General features: G+C 39.5%; 1 protein-coding gene across 1 annotated transcript in view; it reads left to right on the forward strand.

Annotated features, from left to right (window-relative positions):
* The window catches only part of TRIM71 (tripartite motif containing 71), an 88,902-nt gene extending 77,461 nt beyond the window's left edge, over positions 1-11,441 (forward strand). The window contains exon 4 of the mRNA XM_075921963.1: positions 1,565-11,441. Within this exon, the coding sequence (XP_075778078.1) occupies positions 1,565-3,016 (1,452 nt within the window). The 3' untranslated portion in view covers positions 3,017-11,441. The remainder of the gene's footprint in view (positions 1-1,564) is intronic.
* Positions 11,442-14,805: the final 3,364 nt, after the last annotated feature.

The raw sequence follows: 14,805 nt of genomic DNA on the forward strand, positions 1-14,805 counted from the left end.
AATGAGAAGAATAGGTATTACCCATCTATCAGAGAAAGGTTATGCCTATCAAAACTGTGTAGAACTCTCTTTATAAGCAATTAGAACACCTCTTATTTAATTAGTATTATGTCCATATTTTTACCATAATTATTTTCTATTGTCTCATTGGCTATTTAACTTTAAACACCTTTATTAGCAGCTGCATAAATACATATCAGTAACTATCAGTGTAACATTTTTCTAAAACATTAGCCTTTTATTAAAAAGGCGTGTAAAAACCAGCTAAGACCAAAACATGTTTACAAGGTGACCTGCAGTTGTTTCTCTCCAATTTGCCTCTGAGCTCTCTCACTTATTTCACCCATGATTAGACCTCACTATTGTTGAGGCCTGAACTTAGGCCCATGTTTCTCCCCCCCTTACATTTGTATTTAAGAAAAACAAATCATTTTGGTACACAGCTTTAAATTTTGAATGTTGCTATTGTGATGTAAACAAAACTTTTGATTTTTCCCCAATTAAATAAAAACAAAAAATTGGTTGAAAATATTCTTTGCCACTTCCCTGCATCCCTTTTGTACAGGTGTGATTCTGCACATTCACTGGACACACACATTTATTTTTGGAATTAATTTTAAAATAGCTTGTTTTTTTTTTTTTAAGAGGAAACAACAGACTGTCAACAGTTTTGTCTGTTTTTCTTTTAACTCGGTACAGCCAGGAAAAAAATTTAAGCAGCATTTTAGGCCTAAACGTTCAGAAGAGATTAGTGACTTTCTAGTCACTTTTGAAAATTTTAGACCTTAGGGAGCTGCCCAAAGGAAGGAATGAGCATCTTTTTAAAATGTTCATGTTGAAAACACACTTGGTAGAAACTGCATGCCTTTTATAAGTTTAATAACACATGTCCACCCTTCACCATTGTACAACTTTTCTCTTCATCTGTTAAACAGCCAAGTAAACACATAACTGCCGTCTTCAAACATTATGTGCATTGACCGGATGGACACATTGGCTGAAATTTGGTTGGCTGCATAACTGATGGTGGAGTGCACTCTGCAACAATGAAGTGATTACACGTTTCATTAACTTTACAAGGCATGTGTTTTTGCCATTAACATCTTGAATGGATTTCTAAAGTACTGAAGAAAAACTTAATTTTCACTCTGCCTCTACATACTATTATACCAGACACTTTGTGCTCCCTGTGCCTGGGAGATGGGACAATTGCAAAGCAAGATTATTATTTTTATTATTTCAGCTAGGAAACTAGTACTGTAACACTTCAAGGCAGAAGTGTGTTGCTTTTAATTAAGGCTGTATTTGTCAGAGGACGGAAGAATGATTCTCAGGAGGTTCATTTTGCAATAAGTACCCACATTCCCTTCATTAATTTTCCTCATGTAGATCACATCTTCACAGAGTTTGTCTTACTGACCACTTTCTCTTTGTCATGATCTCCTAACATCCCCAGAGCAACTACACTATGATTTTATGTAGGAAAATAACACTTAACAATATTTCTGAACTACCTGCTGACTTTTAATATAAATGTAATGGGTTTTTTTTTTTTTTTTAAAAGGTGGAAAAGATTCGTCAAGTCAAAGCCAAATCCCTCTACCTGCAAGTTGAAAAGTTGCGTCAGAATCTAAATAAATTGGACAACACTATTAGTGCAGTTCAGCAGGTCCTAGAGGAGGGTCGTAGCATTGATATCCTTCTGGCTCGGGACCGCATGTTGGCTCAGGTGCAGGAGCTGAAGAATGTGAGAGGCCTTCTACAGCCACAGGAAGATGACAGAGTCATGTTCACTCCTCCTGACCAGGCTCTCTATATGGCCATTAAATCAATGGGGTTTGTCAGCAGTGGGGCTTTTGCTCCTCTGACCAAAGCCACTGGGGAAGGTCTCAAACGTGCACTACAGGGCAAAGTGGCCTCCTTCACAGTGATAGGTTATGACCATGATGGTGAACCACGCCTTTCGGGGGGTGATATGATCTCTGCAGTGGTGATGGGCCCTGACGGAAACCTGTTTGGTGCAGATGTCAATGATCAGCAGAATGGCACCTACCTGGTCAGTTACAGACCACAGCTGGAGGGAGAGCATCTAGTTTCGGTCATGATGTGCAACCAGCACATAGAGAACAGTCCATTCAAGGTCATGGTAAAATCTGGGCGCAGTTACATCGGCATTGGACTACCAGGGCTTTCGTTTGGCAGCGAGGGAGACAACGATGGCAAACTGTGTCGCCCCTGGGGAGTTTGCGTAGACAAAGAAGGGTACATCATTGTTGCTGATCGCAGTAATAACCGTATTCAGGTGTTTAAGCCTTGTGGTACCTTCCACCACAAATTCGGCACCTTGGGCTCCAGGCCTGGTCAGTTTGATCGCCCTGCTGGTGTTGCCTGTGATATCTCGCGTAGGATTGTTGTGGCTGACAAGGATAATCATCGCATCCAGATCTTTACATTTGATGGGCAGTTTATTCTGAAATTTGGGGAAAAAGGAACCAAAAATGGCCAATTCAATTACCCATGGGATGTGGCAGTCAACTCCGAGGGCAAAATCCTCGTCTCTGACACGAGGAACCATCGGATTCAACTATTTGGACCTGATGGTGTGTTTCTGAATAAATATGGCTTCGAAGGGGCACTCTGGAAGCACTTTGATTCGCCAAGGGGTGTGACTTTCAATCATGAAGGCCATCTGGTAGTAACAGATTTCAACAACCATCGGCTCCTGGTCATCCATCCAGATTGCCAGTCGGCACGCTTTCTTGGGTCAGAAGGCACCAGCAACGGCCAGTTTCTGCGCCCGCAAGGCGTGGCTGTGGATCAAGAGGGGCGCATCATTGTGGCAGATTCTAGGAACCACCGAGTGCAGATATTTGAGTCCAATGGTAGTTTTTTATGCAAATTTGGCACTCAGGGAAGTGGCTTTGGTCAGATGGACCGTCCTTCAGGTATAGCTGTCACCCCTGATGGCATGATTGTTGTGGTTGACTTCGGAAACAATCGAATTCTCATTTTCTAATCTGTTATCTGAATTAGGAAGAAACTGTCTCAGGGAAATTCTTTTAAGAGAACGAAAAAATACAACGTTAATTCAAACCTACCTCATCTTTAATTTTTTACAGATGAATGTACTTATCTTTTCTGTAGGGAGTGATCCTGTAAAGTTATAAATTCTATCTACCTCATTATCTTTGTGTTCTTCCCCCTCTTCCCCAGCAGTAAAGTTTTACCTCTACCCCACATGGGACATCATGCACAAAGATGTGTTGCTGTGCACATTAGGTGGTTGCGTGGTGAATTCTGTAGACTAAGCCAAAAAGGCGCACTCTAATTTTTTTTTTAAATGGGGGAAAAATCAGTTGTATTAGATATTTGTAGAGAATTTATGTTCTTAATCGTACTGTGCTTTTGTGGGGGGAGGGTTGTGGGGATTTGGGGTTTTTTTTTTTTTTTTTTTTTTTTTTTTAATGCTGCTGCAGCAGAGAACTTTTTCCTGTTCTCCTTTTTATACCTCAGTGTGTTTGATTTACTGTTCAGCATAGTGTCTTGTTTCCAGAAGACTTTGATCTTTTTGTGGAAGGTGGGTGGGGTTCACTAGTCAGGAAAATCAAGTTTATGTTTTGAAAAGTGCATTAATCCTATAGCACAAAGTGAAGCCCCTATGAAAATGCACAGGTTTTTTTTTGGGGGGGGGGAATCGATCATTTTTGGTGATTTAGTGTAGTTTGTCATAAAAAGTATAATGGAAAAAAGCAGGAATTTCTGTAATGTGTTCTTTAGTCTCTAATTTCTTTATAGCCTTTGATTATTAGTGACAATTTTAAAAACAACGTTCCATTCTTCCTCCATTATGTGTTGGTCACCCTTGTATATCGATGCCTGATACAATGAGCATCAAAACAGGGAAGATTGAACCCTTGAGTTAAATTTATTTTTGTGTGAAATGGCTGTGGGGTTGTTTTGGTGTTCCCTTAAAAAGCTTTAATTAGGGGAGTAAAGATTAATATGTTTGTCCGTACAAATACACTTCCCCAAAAATGAACATAAAGCACAACTTTGGAAATTCAGGGTGCATTTCAGAGAAAAAAAATCCAATCTCAAAATCCATCAGTGATATCAGCTGAACTATTTGTTCTCATTCTCGCTCTCTTTTTCTCCCTCTCCCGTCAAATAAAAAGTTAAATTGAAAGATTCAAAGAACATTTTTAACGTACAGGCATGGCCCCTGGTGAAAGAGAGCCAGCACGGGGCAAAATGGAGTCACATAAAGCTCTGTATCATCCATCCATAACTGCTCCAAAAACTGCATTTAAAATGGGGACAGTGTCTAAACCCTAGACTGGTTACATGCTTTAAACTCAAGAGTTTAGCTTCAACAAGGATGGGAATTCTTGGCTTTTTTGGAAAGCTGAGATTTTTTTTTTTTTTTTTTTAAGAGGGGCTTCAATTACCAAGCCATATGACTTTGCTTCCCTAGTGGAATATGGTCCACCTTTCAGTAGCTTGAATCTGAATATCTTAGCTATTGATGTTGATATGAATTCTCAAGAAACTGCCTTCCTTTCTGGATAGGATCATAAGTGGCAAACCATAAAGACAAATTTAGGGAATGGAGAGCTTTTGCATCGTGCAGAAATTGAAGAGTTGGTGCATCAATTAGTGTTTTCCCCTGCAGTGGTATAAGAGTTGTGTGTTCTCTTCCAATAAGAGAAGAGCCCTAAAGGAGAAGAGAGGTTATTAACTAAAAGGCTGAAGTGCCTCACCACAGGTACAGGAGAAAGGATTCATCTCTTTCCCCCAACCACCACACACAAGCAATCTGAAATATTGAAGGACACTCTTCAAATTAATGAGAAATTTCAAGGTGCACTTTCACTTCCTACTGCTGCTTTTCCTGTTACCATAACAACTCCCAAGAAATTTAATTTCCTGTTGTAGAAATCCTAATCATTTGTCCAAGTTTACGACAGCAGCCACTTAAGAAGTGAGGGTTTTAAGAGGTGGACAGAGAAAAGGGAGTCAGTGAGATCACAAAAACCTTTTTAACACACCAAAAAACCCCTAAATTATACAGGATAATGTTATACAGGATAATGTAACAGTGCTACTTTCAGCTAATACCTCATGAAGTAAATGCTCAGCAATGGGTGTCAGCTGGGCTTAATTTTAAGGAATAATGTTTAAAAACATAAAAATTATCTTTTAGAGAGAGCTCTCATTAAACTTGTAGATGGCTCTTCAGAATGCGTGTTAGTTTTCACAACCCACTTTCCTTCCTTTTGTGGTAAAGTGTAGTTGTGAACGTCTATAGTTTTTGTTTTGTTTGTTTCTCACTGAGAGAATTATTTGTAACTTGGCTGTGAGAACCAATTAGACTCAAAGACCTAGATACCAAAGATAACTGGTTGAAAGCTTTAATTTGACAATTTGCAGAATACCTCCATTTCACCTCTTTGTCTTGTTAAAAATGCTTGGCCTTTTTGCCTTCACCTGTGTGGTTGTCTGGGCTGGATTTATGCCAGAAAAGCTATTCTGCTTAATGCTCGTGGATGTTGCCCTTTTGTATTTTCTGTTCTCCCTGTGCCGCTGCTCCAGCCCCACCACCCCCATCCCTGGCATTCTAAAACAAGTATTTAGTTGCTTCTGGCATGCTTTGAGTTGAATTGTAGTAAAATTCTTCTTGTCGGTCTCCATCACTACATTGCATAGAGACCTGACAGCTGGTAGAATTCCATTGACCTTCATAATTTCATATTATGTTGTTGCTGCACATGATTGGAGAAGGCCACAAATCTTGTCTTTATTTTGGGGAGGCACAATGTCTTCCTTTAAAGTTGCTAGTTATTTAATTCACTGGATCTGCTTACAGCACAAACAAAACTATTTGACTTTGAAGTGTTAAACATCGCATGTTGGGAGGCTTTTGTTTTTTAAAAAAACAGCTGTATGGCTGCCCAAAATATTTCCTATACTGTTACTGGAGTAGGTAGTGCTAAGCACACTTGCTCTCATTGAAAAATATTAGTGTAGCTTGTAAGATGGAGTGTTTATAATGCAATGAGAGTAAGTAGTGTAATAATATAGGAAAAGTTTAATGCCAACAACATATATCCCATAGGGGCTTGTTTGTTTGGTGTATAATTGGTAGGATTTCAAATTTGGCTGACAATATTCTAGGTATGCTCATGGACTATTGTTGGATAATGCCTCCACTGTCCTGATGTGTGTAGAAAACAGGTGAATGGACAGGAGTGTAGGAAAGATAAGAAATGTTTGATGCTGGGTTGCAAACTCCTGCTTTTTCTTAAAATATTCAGGATGATTTTCTGAGCTGGTAGAAGTGGATTAGAGGAAGGTTAGTTTATTTTTTTTCCCCCTGGGCTCTAGCTTTGGATCTATAGACTTGTGCACTAAATGCTCTTAAAGGAATTTAATTGTGCCAGGTTAAACCAATGTTGGCCGTCAGTAAATTTTCACTTGATGAAAAGTTATCATCGGTTAACTGTCATCCTCTCCTAATTCAGCCATATTATGCAGTCCTGTAATTTCAAAACTGTTTCAGGGAGAGTTTCAATGATGTACAGGCTAAGGGCTTGTGAGGCAGCCATGATGCTAGATAATGCAGTACCCTCCGGTAATTCACTCCTTTAATTTATACCCTTTAAGTATAACTTATATGGGGAAGCCCACAAGTGCATACCACAAAGAGGGAAAAACCTAAAAGTTAGTGTATGTTAGGGCCAAAAATAATCAAGTTTAGAAACAGAAGAAGGCACTTGGTTGTGGCATTCCATTGGAACTGCTGGCGATCGACTCAGTCTGTTTAGTTATAGTTAAGCCAAATTAATTTATTTCAAGAGCAGTCTTTAGGCTTGATCCAGCCATATGTTTTATTTCTTTTGAAGATCATAAGATTTCTATGTTCAGTTCTGGTTTTTAAAAAAAAAAAAGTGTGCCAAAGTGTTTTTATTTTTATTTTTAAAGGAGTGTATCCAAATGGTGCCAAAAGGTAATAGGGTATTTAAAAAAATAGAGATGTTTAGACAAACAGTTTGGAGCTGTCTAAAAAATTAAACACTGGTACTCGCGTTAGACAAATATTGTACCTCAGGTCCTTGAGTCCTTTGGAGATCAGTGAAATCCAGTTTGCTGTGGTACAGAATGCACAAATAGAGACCCAACTGGTTTTGTTTCTTAAAGTTCTACCTCACCATGGAGAAGCAAATCATCTACCTCAGTTTAGTATCAGGTCTCAGAAGAAAGTGTTAGTCTGCAAGCAGGGGAAGGGTTCATCCTGCTTGTGGGATAAGAAGTTTTGTTTAAATGGAAATATTAGATGTGTACAAGTGGCAATTTTGTTGTTTGCCTCCCTGTGAAAATGTTAGACTGCCCTTGCGAGATAATTGTAAATAAAACCAAATATTTGTACACTCAGGCAAATCTAATTCTAATCATCCTCCTATAAGCTTGATTCATATTCACTGGAAATTATGCAAACTGAAACTGTTTTTTTTTCAGTATTATGACACTACTGGTCAACATGACATACTTTGTGTCTTTATTTGCAGAGTTCTTATGTCCTTAAGACCTTTAGGTCTTCTCTCTACAAGAGAAAAATATTTTATCTATTTTTGCCTGCCTACAAATGTACCCTGACAGAAAAGACTCTCAGGGTATAATTCCTTAAACGCAATGCTATACCAAATGCTTGAAGGGAATGAGATTGAATTTTTGACTTGGTGATTGTATATGTAGTTTTCTTGATGCAACAGGATGTTTTCCACCATGACAAGTGCAACCAAGTTCCTGTTCCTGAAAGGTAGTTCAGAGGGAATGTTCTTACCAGCGGCACCCCTTATGTTGGGTTTTTATTTGACTTTAATAGCGGCATTCAACAGCCCCATTATTTTACATGTGGAATAAAGTTTAGAGAAGTACATTATCAGGTTACTGTATTAAAAATTCATGTTTTTCTCCCTTAGTCATTGAGTGACAAAAGTTAGAAGGGTGGGTACAGAAAACCACTAATGGTTATATGCTGTGTTGAGTTTGGTAAATGTTATGGTGGAAAATGTACCTTGATGTCTTTTTAAGTGATCTTACGGGTTAACAAGCCAGTTTGGCATCTTTTTCCATCATGGTTTAACCAATAATGGTTCTAAAAAAGCTTTGTGTACCTGCATGGTCTTAGACCTTCTCTTAATGATTGTATCAGCTTACAAACTCAGGTAGATATTTTTGTTTGAAAGCTCATTACAGAGCCTTACTGATTGAATGTTATGTGTCTATGTAGTGAAGTAGGGTAGATACCTTTCTTTAAACTACCAGACCAGTAAACTCCTTTATAGGTTTATAGGATACTTCTCAGTCTATGTAGTACTTTCCTTCAGAGGAAGAGATCTCCTGTTTTGAGTTTTGCTTTTTGTTTTCTTCCTAAAATGACTCAAGTTTTTAACTAGTTTGTAAGGTGTGTTTAGTCACCCAAATTGGGGGTGGGGGTGGGGAGGGATCTTACTGTATGTGACTGTTGTTTGTATTGTTCATTACTTGTCATGCCTGTCTTGGTTGGTGGTTGATATATTTTAAGTAATAAGAGCAAGGGCCATAAATGCCATCTAATTTGGTCCTTTGTTCAGGCATCGATTCACAGAAATTGGAACCATCAAAAACAAATAGCTCTGTCCAATTAAGACCAGCAACAAATTCTGTAGCAAGTTTAAGTCCTCGCTTGAGTTACTGTAGATACAAAACCATCTTATAAAATACAATTACTAAATTAGAAGTACTGTCATCTTGATGTAGTTCAACACAGTAATGCTACGAACACCCAGAATGAGTCTGTCAGTTCTTGGAAGTTGTGTGTTTTGTAATTGCTTTTGTAGTTTCCTGTTCTGCTTCACTCTGCTTTTCTATTTTAGTGATTTAATCATGCTGTTTTCCTAATAATAAAAAAATTTGCTGTGGGACAGACAGTGCACTGAGCAATACATTAAAAACAGAGCATTTATAAGTGTTAACAGAACAGATGATGTTAAAAAAAAAAACCCTTCCATTAACACAACCCCCACATTCCAAAAAAAGGGGTTAACTTGTCTATATAGACAAAAATTGCTGGGGTTTGTAACTTAAAATGTTACATATAGCAAAGAAGAAAGCATGACAGGTCATGAACAAACTGTTACATAGAACAAACTAACATTGTTAGAGAACTCTTGTGTTAATGGAGGCTTCTGAATGTATCTTTGTGGTCCATAGAGAAGGCTGAAGGATGTAGCAAGGAGATGCTGTATCAGCTACTGGCAGCCTTAAAACAAAGTCAGTGTCTCTCTGGACTTTAAAATGTTCCTATGCAGTTTATTTTATTTTTGTTTAATCAAATAAATGTGAGTTTTTCATGGCAAGTTTGGGTCTCCTGTGTCTGTGTGTGTTATCCATTTAAAAAAAACTTTCTGCATCCTGGAAGAAAAAACAGAGCACATCTTGGAGAACATGAAACTGGTTCCATGGAGGACAAAGGTTCCAAAACAAAAACTGAGGAACTGAGTGTCATGTTCTGAAAGACCAGAGGAAGAAACAATAGGAAATTGGTGCATTTTTAACAAAGGTCTCAAATTCCCCCCCCCCCCTCCCCCCCACACACACACAATATGCTGGTATTGGTAATTTTATGCAAGATAATATTTTCAATTTAAGAAATAGGTGGTGGTGTACTCTGCCTTTATAAATCACTGTCACATTTGTTAATGAAGGATGGTCTTTGGTTAAGCCACAGAACATATGTGAAGATATATTCTCAGTTCCAGAGACTTCCAGTGTTGCCTTGGGCAAGCTATTAATTTTGGTACCTCCACTTCTTCATCAGTAAAATATTGGTGATAACTGCTTTACCTCTCAGGCTGCTTTACCTCTCATGGTGCTAACTTTGTTGCTTGCAAAGTACATTTCAAAACTTAAGAACAGCCATACTGGGTCAGACTAATGGTCCATCCAGCCTAGTATCCTGTTTGCTGACAGTGGCCAATACCAGACGCCCCAAAAGGAAGGGACACAACAGGTAATCCTCACGTGATCCCTCCCGTATCACCCACCTCCAGAGAAACAGAGACTAGCGACACCATTCCTACCCATCTTGGCTAATAGCCATTGATAGATTCATGGAGATTAGGTCCATCTACCTCTTTTTTGAACCCTGTTAAAGTCCTAGCCTTCACTACATCCTCAGGCAAGGAGTTCCACAGACTGATTGTGCACTGAGTGAAGAAAAACTTCCTTCTGTTGTTTTAAACCTGCTGTCTATTAATTTCTTTTGGTGACCCCTAGTTCTCTTATTGTGGGAATAAGTAAATAACTTCCTTATTCACTTTTTCCACACATGATTTTATAGACCTCCATCATATCCCCCCCCTTAGTCTCCTCTTTTCTAAGCTGAAAAGTCCAAGTCTTTTCTATCTCTCTTCATATAGGACCCGTTACAAACCCCTAATCACTTTTGTTGCCCTTTTCTGAACCTTTTCCAGTGCCAATATGTCTTTTTTGAGATGGTGACCCCATCTGTACTCAGTATTCAAGATGTGGGAATACAATGGTTTTATATAGAGGCAATAAGATATTTTCTGTCTTATTCTCTATCCCTTTTTTTAATGATTTCTAACATTCTATTTGCTTTTTTGACTGTTGCTGCACACTGGATGTTTTCAGAGAACTATGCACAATGATTCCCAAGATATCTCTTGAGTAGTTGTAGCTAAGTTAGTCCCCGTTATAGTGTATGTATAGTTGGGATTATTTTTTCCAATGAGCATTAATTGACATTTATCAACATTAAATTTAATTTGCCATTTTTGTTGCCCAATCACTTAGTGTGGTGAGATCTTTTTTGAAGCTCTTCAATTTGCTTTGGTCTTAACTATCTTGAGCACTTTGATAGCTGCAAATTTTGCCACCTCACTGTTTACCCCTTTTCTCTAAATCATTTATAAATAAATTGAATAGGATTAGTCCTGGGACAGACCCAGGGGGGACCCCACTAGTTATACCTCTCCATTCAGAAAACTTACCATTTATTCCTACCCTTTGTTTCCTGTCTAACTGGTTAAAAAGACAATCCATTAAAGGACCCCTTCTCTCTTATCCCATAACTTAACTTTTGCTTAAGAGCCTTTGGTGAGGGACCTTTCTGTAAATCTAAGTACGCTATATCCACTGGATCCCCCTTGTCCACATGTTCATTGACATTGAGGCTCTGTTAGCAGATACCAGTGCCAGGCAGCACAATTTAGCTTGAAAATGGGCATAATTGGCCATACAGGCAGCAGTCCTCTTTAGCTCATGCAGCTTAGGGAAAATGTTCAGAAGGGGGTCTTTAATAGACACAGTGATGAGAGAATTAAGTGGATGAGAAGATGCAGGAACTCTTAACATTAGTGTGTGTGTGTGTGTGTGTGTGTGTGTGTGCGCGCACGCGCATGCGAGAGCAAGTGAGTGAGCGAGAGCTTCCAGGGTGATATAAACAGAAATTACCACATAAGAACAGGCCTTTGGTCTGACCCAGTATGGCTATCTGGCCTGGTATCCTGTCTTCCAACAATGGCTGGTACCCAGATGGAAGAAACTCAACAGGGCAATTTACTGAGTGATCCCTTCATTCAGTCCCAGCTTCTGGTAGTCAGAGGATCAGTAACATCCAGAACGTAGATTTGTCTTCCCAACTATCTTGGCAAATAGCCAGGGCTGGATTATGTATTCCAGTCTGAGTCCCTAAGATATGTAAAGTGCAAAAGGCCCCGAGCCATTTAAAAAATCAATTTTATTATTTTCCCTAAAAGGGCATTGAATATCTAAACATGAAAGCTTTGTTCTCACAGGAAAATGAGAATTTTTTTTTAATATCATGAATAAAGAAAATTATCCTTTTCATATGAGTAGATGGGGGGGGGGGAGGAGAAGAGTTCAATTTTGTTAGGAAAACACAAAGTTTAGCCAAACTATAAAATATTTTATAAAAGCTTTTTGCTAAGAAACAATTGAGATTTTTCTTTTGCCAAGCTATAAAAACACCGGGAAAGATTCCTGAAATTGATGAAGGGAAGTGAACATAAAATGTGTCCTCAAGATCCACTGGACCCAAGACTGTAAGACTATCACCTGTAAACTCCCATCACGTGAAGCAGATAGCACATGAGGCAGAGAGTGGCATGCTCACTAAAATACACAATTGTATGTATGTACAGCTCAAAAGAGAGAACACTAACATTTAAGAAAACAAAGGGAAAATGGGAGCGCAGGTTCTATACAAGTAAGAGAAAGGTAAGAAAAACAAATGATAGACTGCAAACAAAAGATGGTGAACTTCCAGCTATGACCAGCCAAGAGGGAGGCAAAACACATCACTCCTAATATGAGTCCTATACAATATGAGCTTGGCAGAAGCGCAATCTTATTTTTCTCTCAGCCTTGTGCCTGTCAAAAAAAATGAACTATTATAGAACAGTAAAGGTAGTTGTACAGCCAAATGTGTGTGTGCCTCCTTGAATTTACCTAGTTCCCTTTTGAACCTAGTTGTGCTTCTAGCTGTCAAAAAAATCTCCTGGCAATGCATTCTGATTGATTGTGCATTATGGGAAGCAGTACTTCCTTATGTTTGGTTTTTAAACCTTCTGCAAATTAATTTCATTGGCTTGTTCTTGATTCTTGTGCTGTGAACACTTCCTTGTTCACTTTCTCCACCTCCTTCATGAACTCTCTATCATCATCCCCCTTTGTTCTCTCTTTTCCCACTTATACAATCCTAGGGTACATCTAGACTGGCAAGATTTTGCGCAAAATCTTGCTGCCTGTCTACAGTGGCCATGAGTATTTGCTCAAGAACACTGACACTGTACTGTACAAAATCAGTGGTTCTTGCGCAAATACTCTGATGCTTCTGCTCAGGGATGTGCAAGAGGGCTTAAGTATTCCTGTGCAAGAGGCCAGTGTAGACAGTCAAGTTAATTTCTTGCGCAAGAAAGCCCGATGGCTAAAATGGTCATCGGAGCTTTCTTGTGCAAGAGTCTACACTGGCACGGAGGCTTTTGCACAAAAGCCTTGTGTAAATGCTCTCTTGCGCAAATACTTTTTAATGGAAAAATTTTTCCATTACAAGTATTTGCACAAAATCATGTCAGTCTAGACGCATCCCTAATCTTTAATGTCTTTTCATATAGAAGCTGTTCCATACTCCCAATTGTATTTGTTGCCTTGCTCTTTACTTTTTTCAGTTCACCAGTTTTTTAGAGATGGGATGACCAGACCTGCACACAGTAAGGTGGGTGCACGATGGCTTTATATAGAGGCATTGTAATATTTTCAGTGTGCTCCTTTGACTTTCAGTAGTACTGGTATGGCAGTAATTAAATTCCCACCTTACCTCAAAGTCTAAAGTTGACTTTTCTTGGCATGGACCCCTCAGTGCAGCAGTTCTTACCTTGGCTGCTCCTGTAACCCATAGTGACTCTCATCACTGCTTTTGCAGTAAACAAGAAACTTTATGGGGCTTCTATGGATGGTAGTTGTCTGAGATGCACTAGTTAGTGAGCCTCATGCTTTTAGTGTGTTAGTGACCTTAATTAGTTAATGCTTTAAGCTCTTTTCTATTCTAGGCACTTTTGTCAAAAACTTTCCACTACTGCTATCACCAGTATTGTTCCACCAAGCGAGCAACTATGGAAGGGCTTGTCTTGTAGGCTACGTCTACACTGGCATGATTTTCCGGAAATGCTTTTAACGGAAAAGTTTTCCATTAAAAGCATTTTCGGAAAAGCGCATCTAGATTGGCAGGATGCTTTTCGGGAAAAGCGCTTTCTCCGGAAAAGCGTCTGTGGCCAATCTAGACATGCTTTTCCGCAAAAAAACCCTGATCGTCATTTTCGCGATCGGGGCTTTTTTGCAGAAAACACTACTGTGCTGTCTACACTGACCCTTTTCCAGAACAGTTTTCCAGAAAGACGTTTGCCTGAACGGGAGCAGCATAGTTTTTCTGGAAAAGCACTGATGATTTTACATTAGATCGTCAGTGTTTTTCTGGAAATTCAAGCGGCCACTGTAGACAGCTCGCAATTTTTTTTGGAAAAGCGGTTGATTTTCCGGAAAAACAGCTGTGTCTACACTGGCAAGTATAGTGTAAAACAGGGCTACTCAACTTGGAAGCCCCAGGGGCCACAATGATAATCACAGCACATTCAACTTAAGTGTTTGCATATACATGCAAATAACTTTTTTCACACTGACGGACATCCTGGCACCTCTTCTCTGGGAGCTAGAAATGCTGACTCCCTGTACCCATCTGTTCCAACCACCCCATCTTTCAATGCTCACCCTGCCTGGAAGACTCCTCACCCCTGTGGATCATGGTCCCAGTGGAGGCCACGTTCAAAGGATTCCACCAGTGGGCCACATGTTGAGCTGCAGGTAAATCCAAACTACACAGGGCTGCAAACAAATGGGCTGCATGTGGCCCATAGGCCGTGTGTTGAGTAGCCCTGTCATAGAATGCCCATAGCCATTGCTACCTCATGGCTTTGACTTGGTCTGAGATCAGGTAAGTGACAGGATTGTAAAAATAGTGATGGCCACCTGTCTCTGTGGCCCCCAGACATTGCTGGAGCTGAAATGCTGGAAGTCATCACAGTAGTTGTGGTACACTGAGTGTTCCCTCACATGAAGGCAAAAGCCAAGCTGAGGGCCTTTGGCAGCAGGGGGCCTGCAATGGATGGTAAAGGAGTGATCATTTCAGTGTACATCACTCTGAGGCTAAAGTTTGCTTCCCTTTCT

This window comes from Pelodiscus sinensis, chromosome 2 (genome assembly GCF_049634645.1).
Source record: "Pelodiscus sinensis isolate JC-2024 chromosome 2, ASM4963464v1, whole genome shotgun sequence".
NCBI classification, from domain to species: Eukaryota; Metazoa; Chordata; order Testudines; family Trionychidae; genus Pelodiscus; species Pelodiscus sinensis.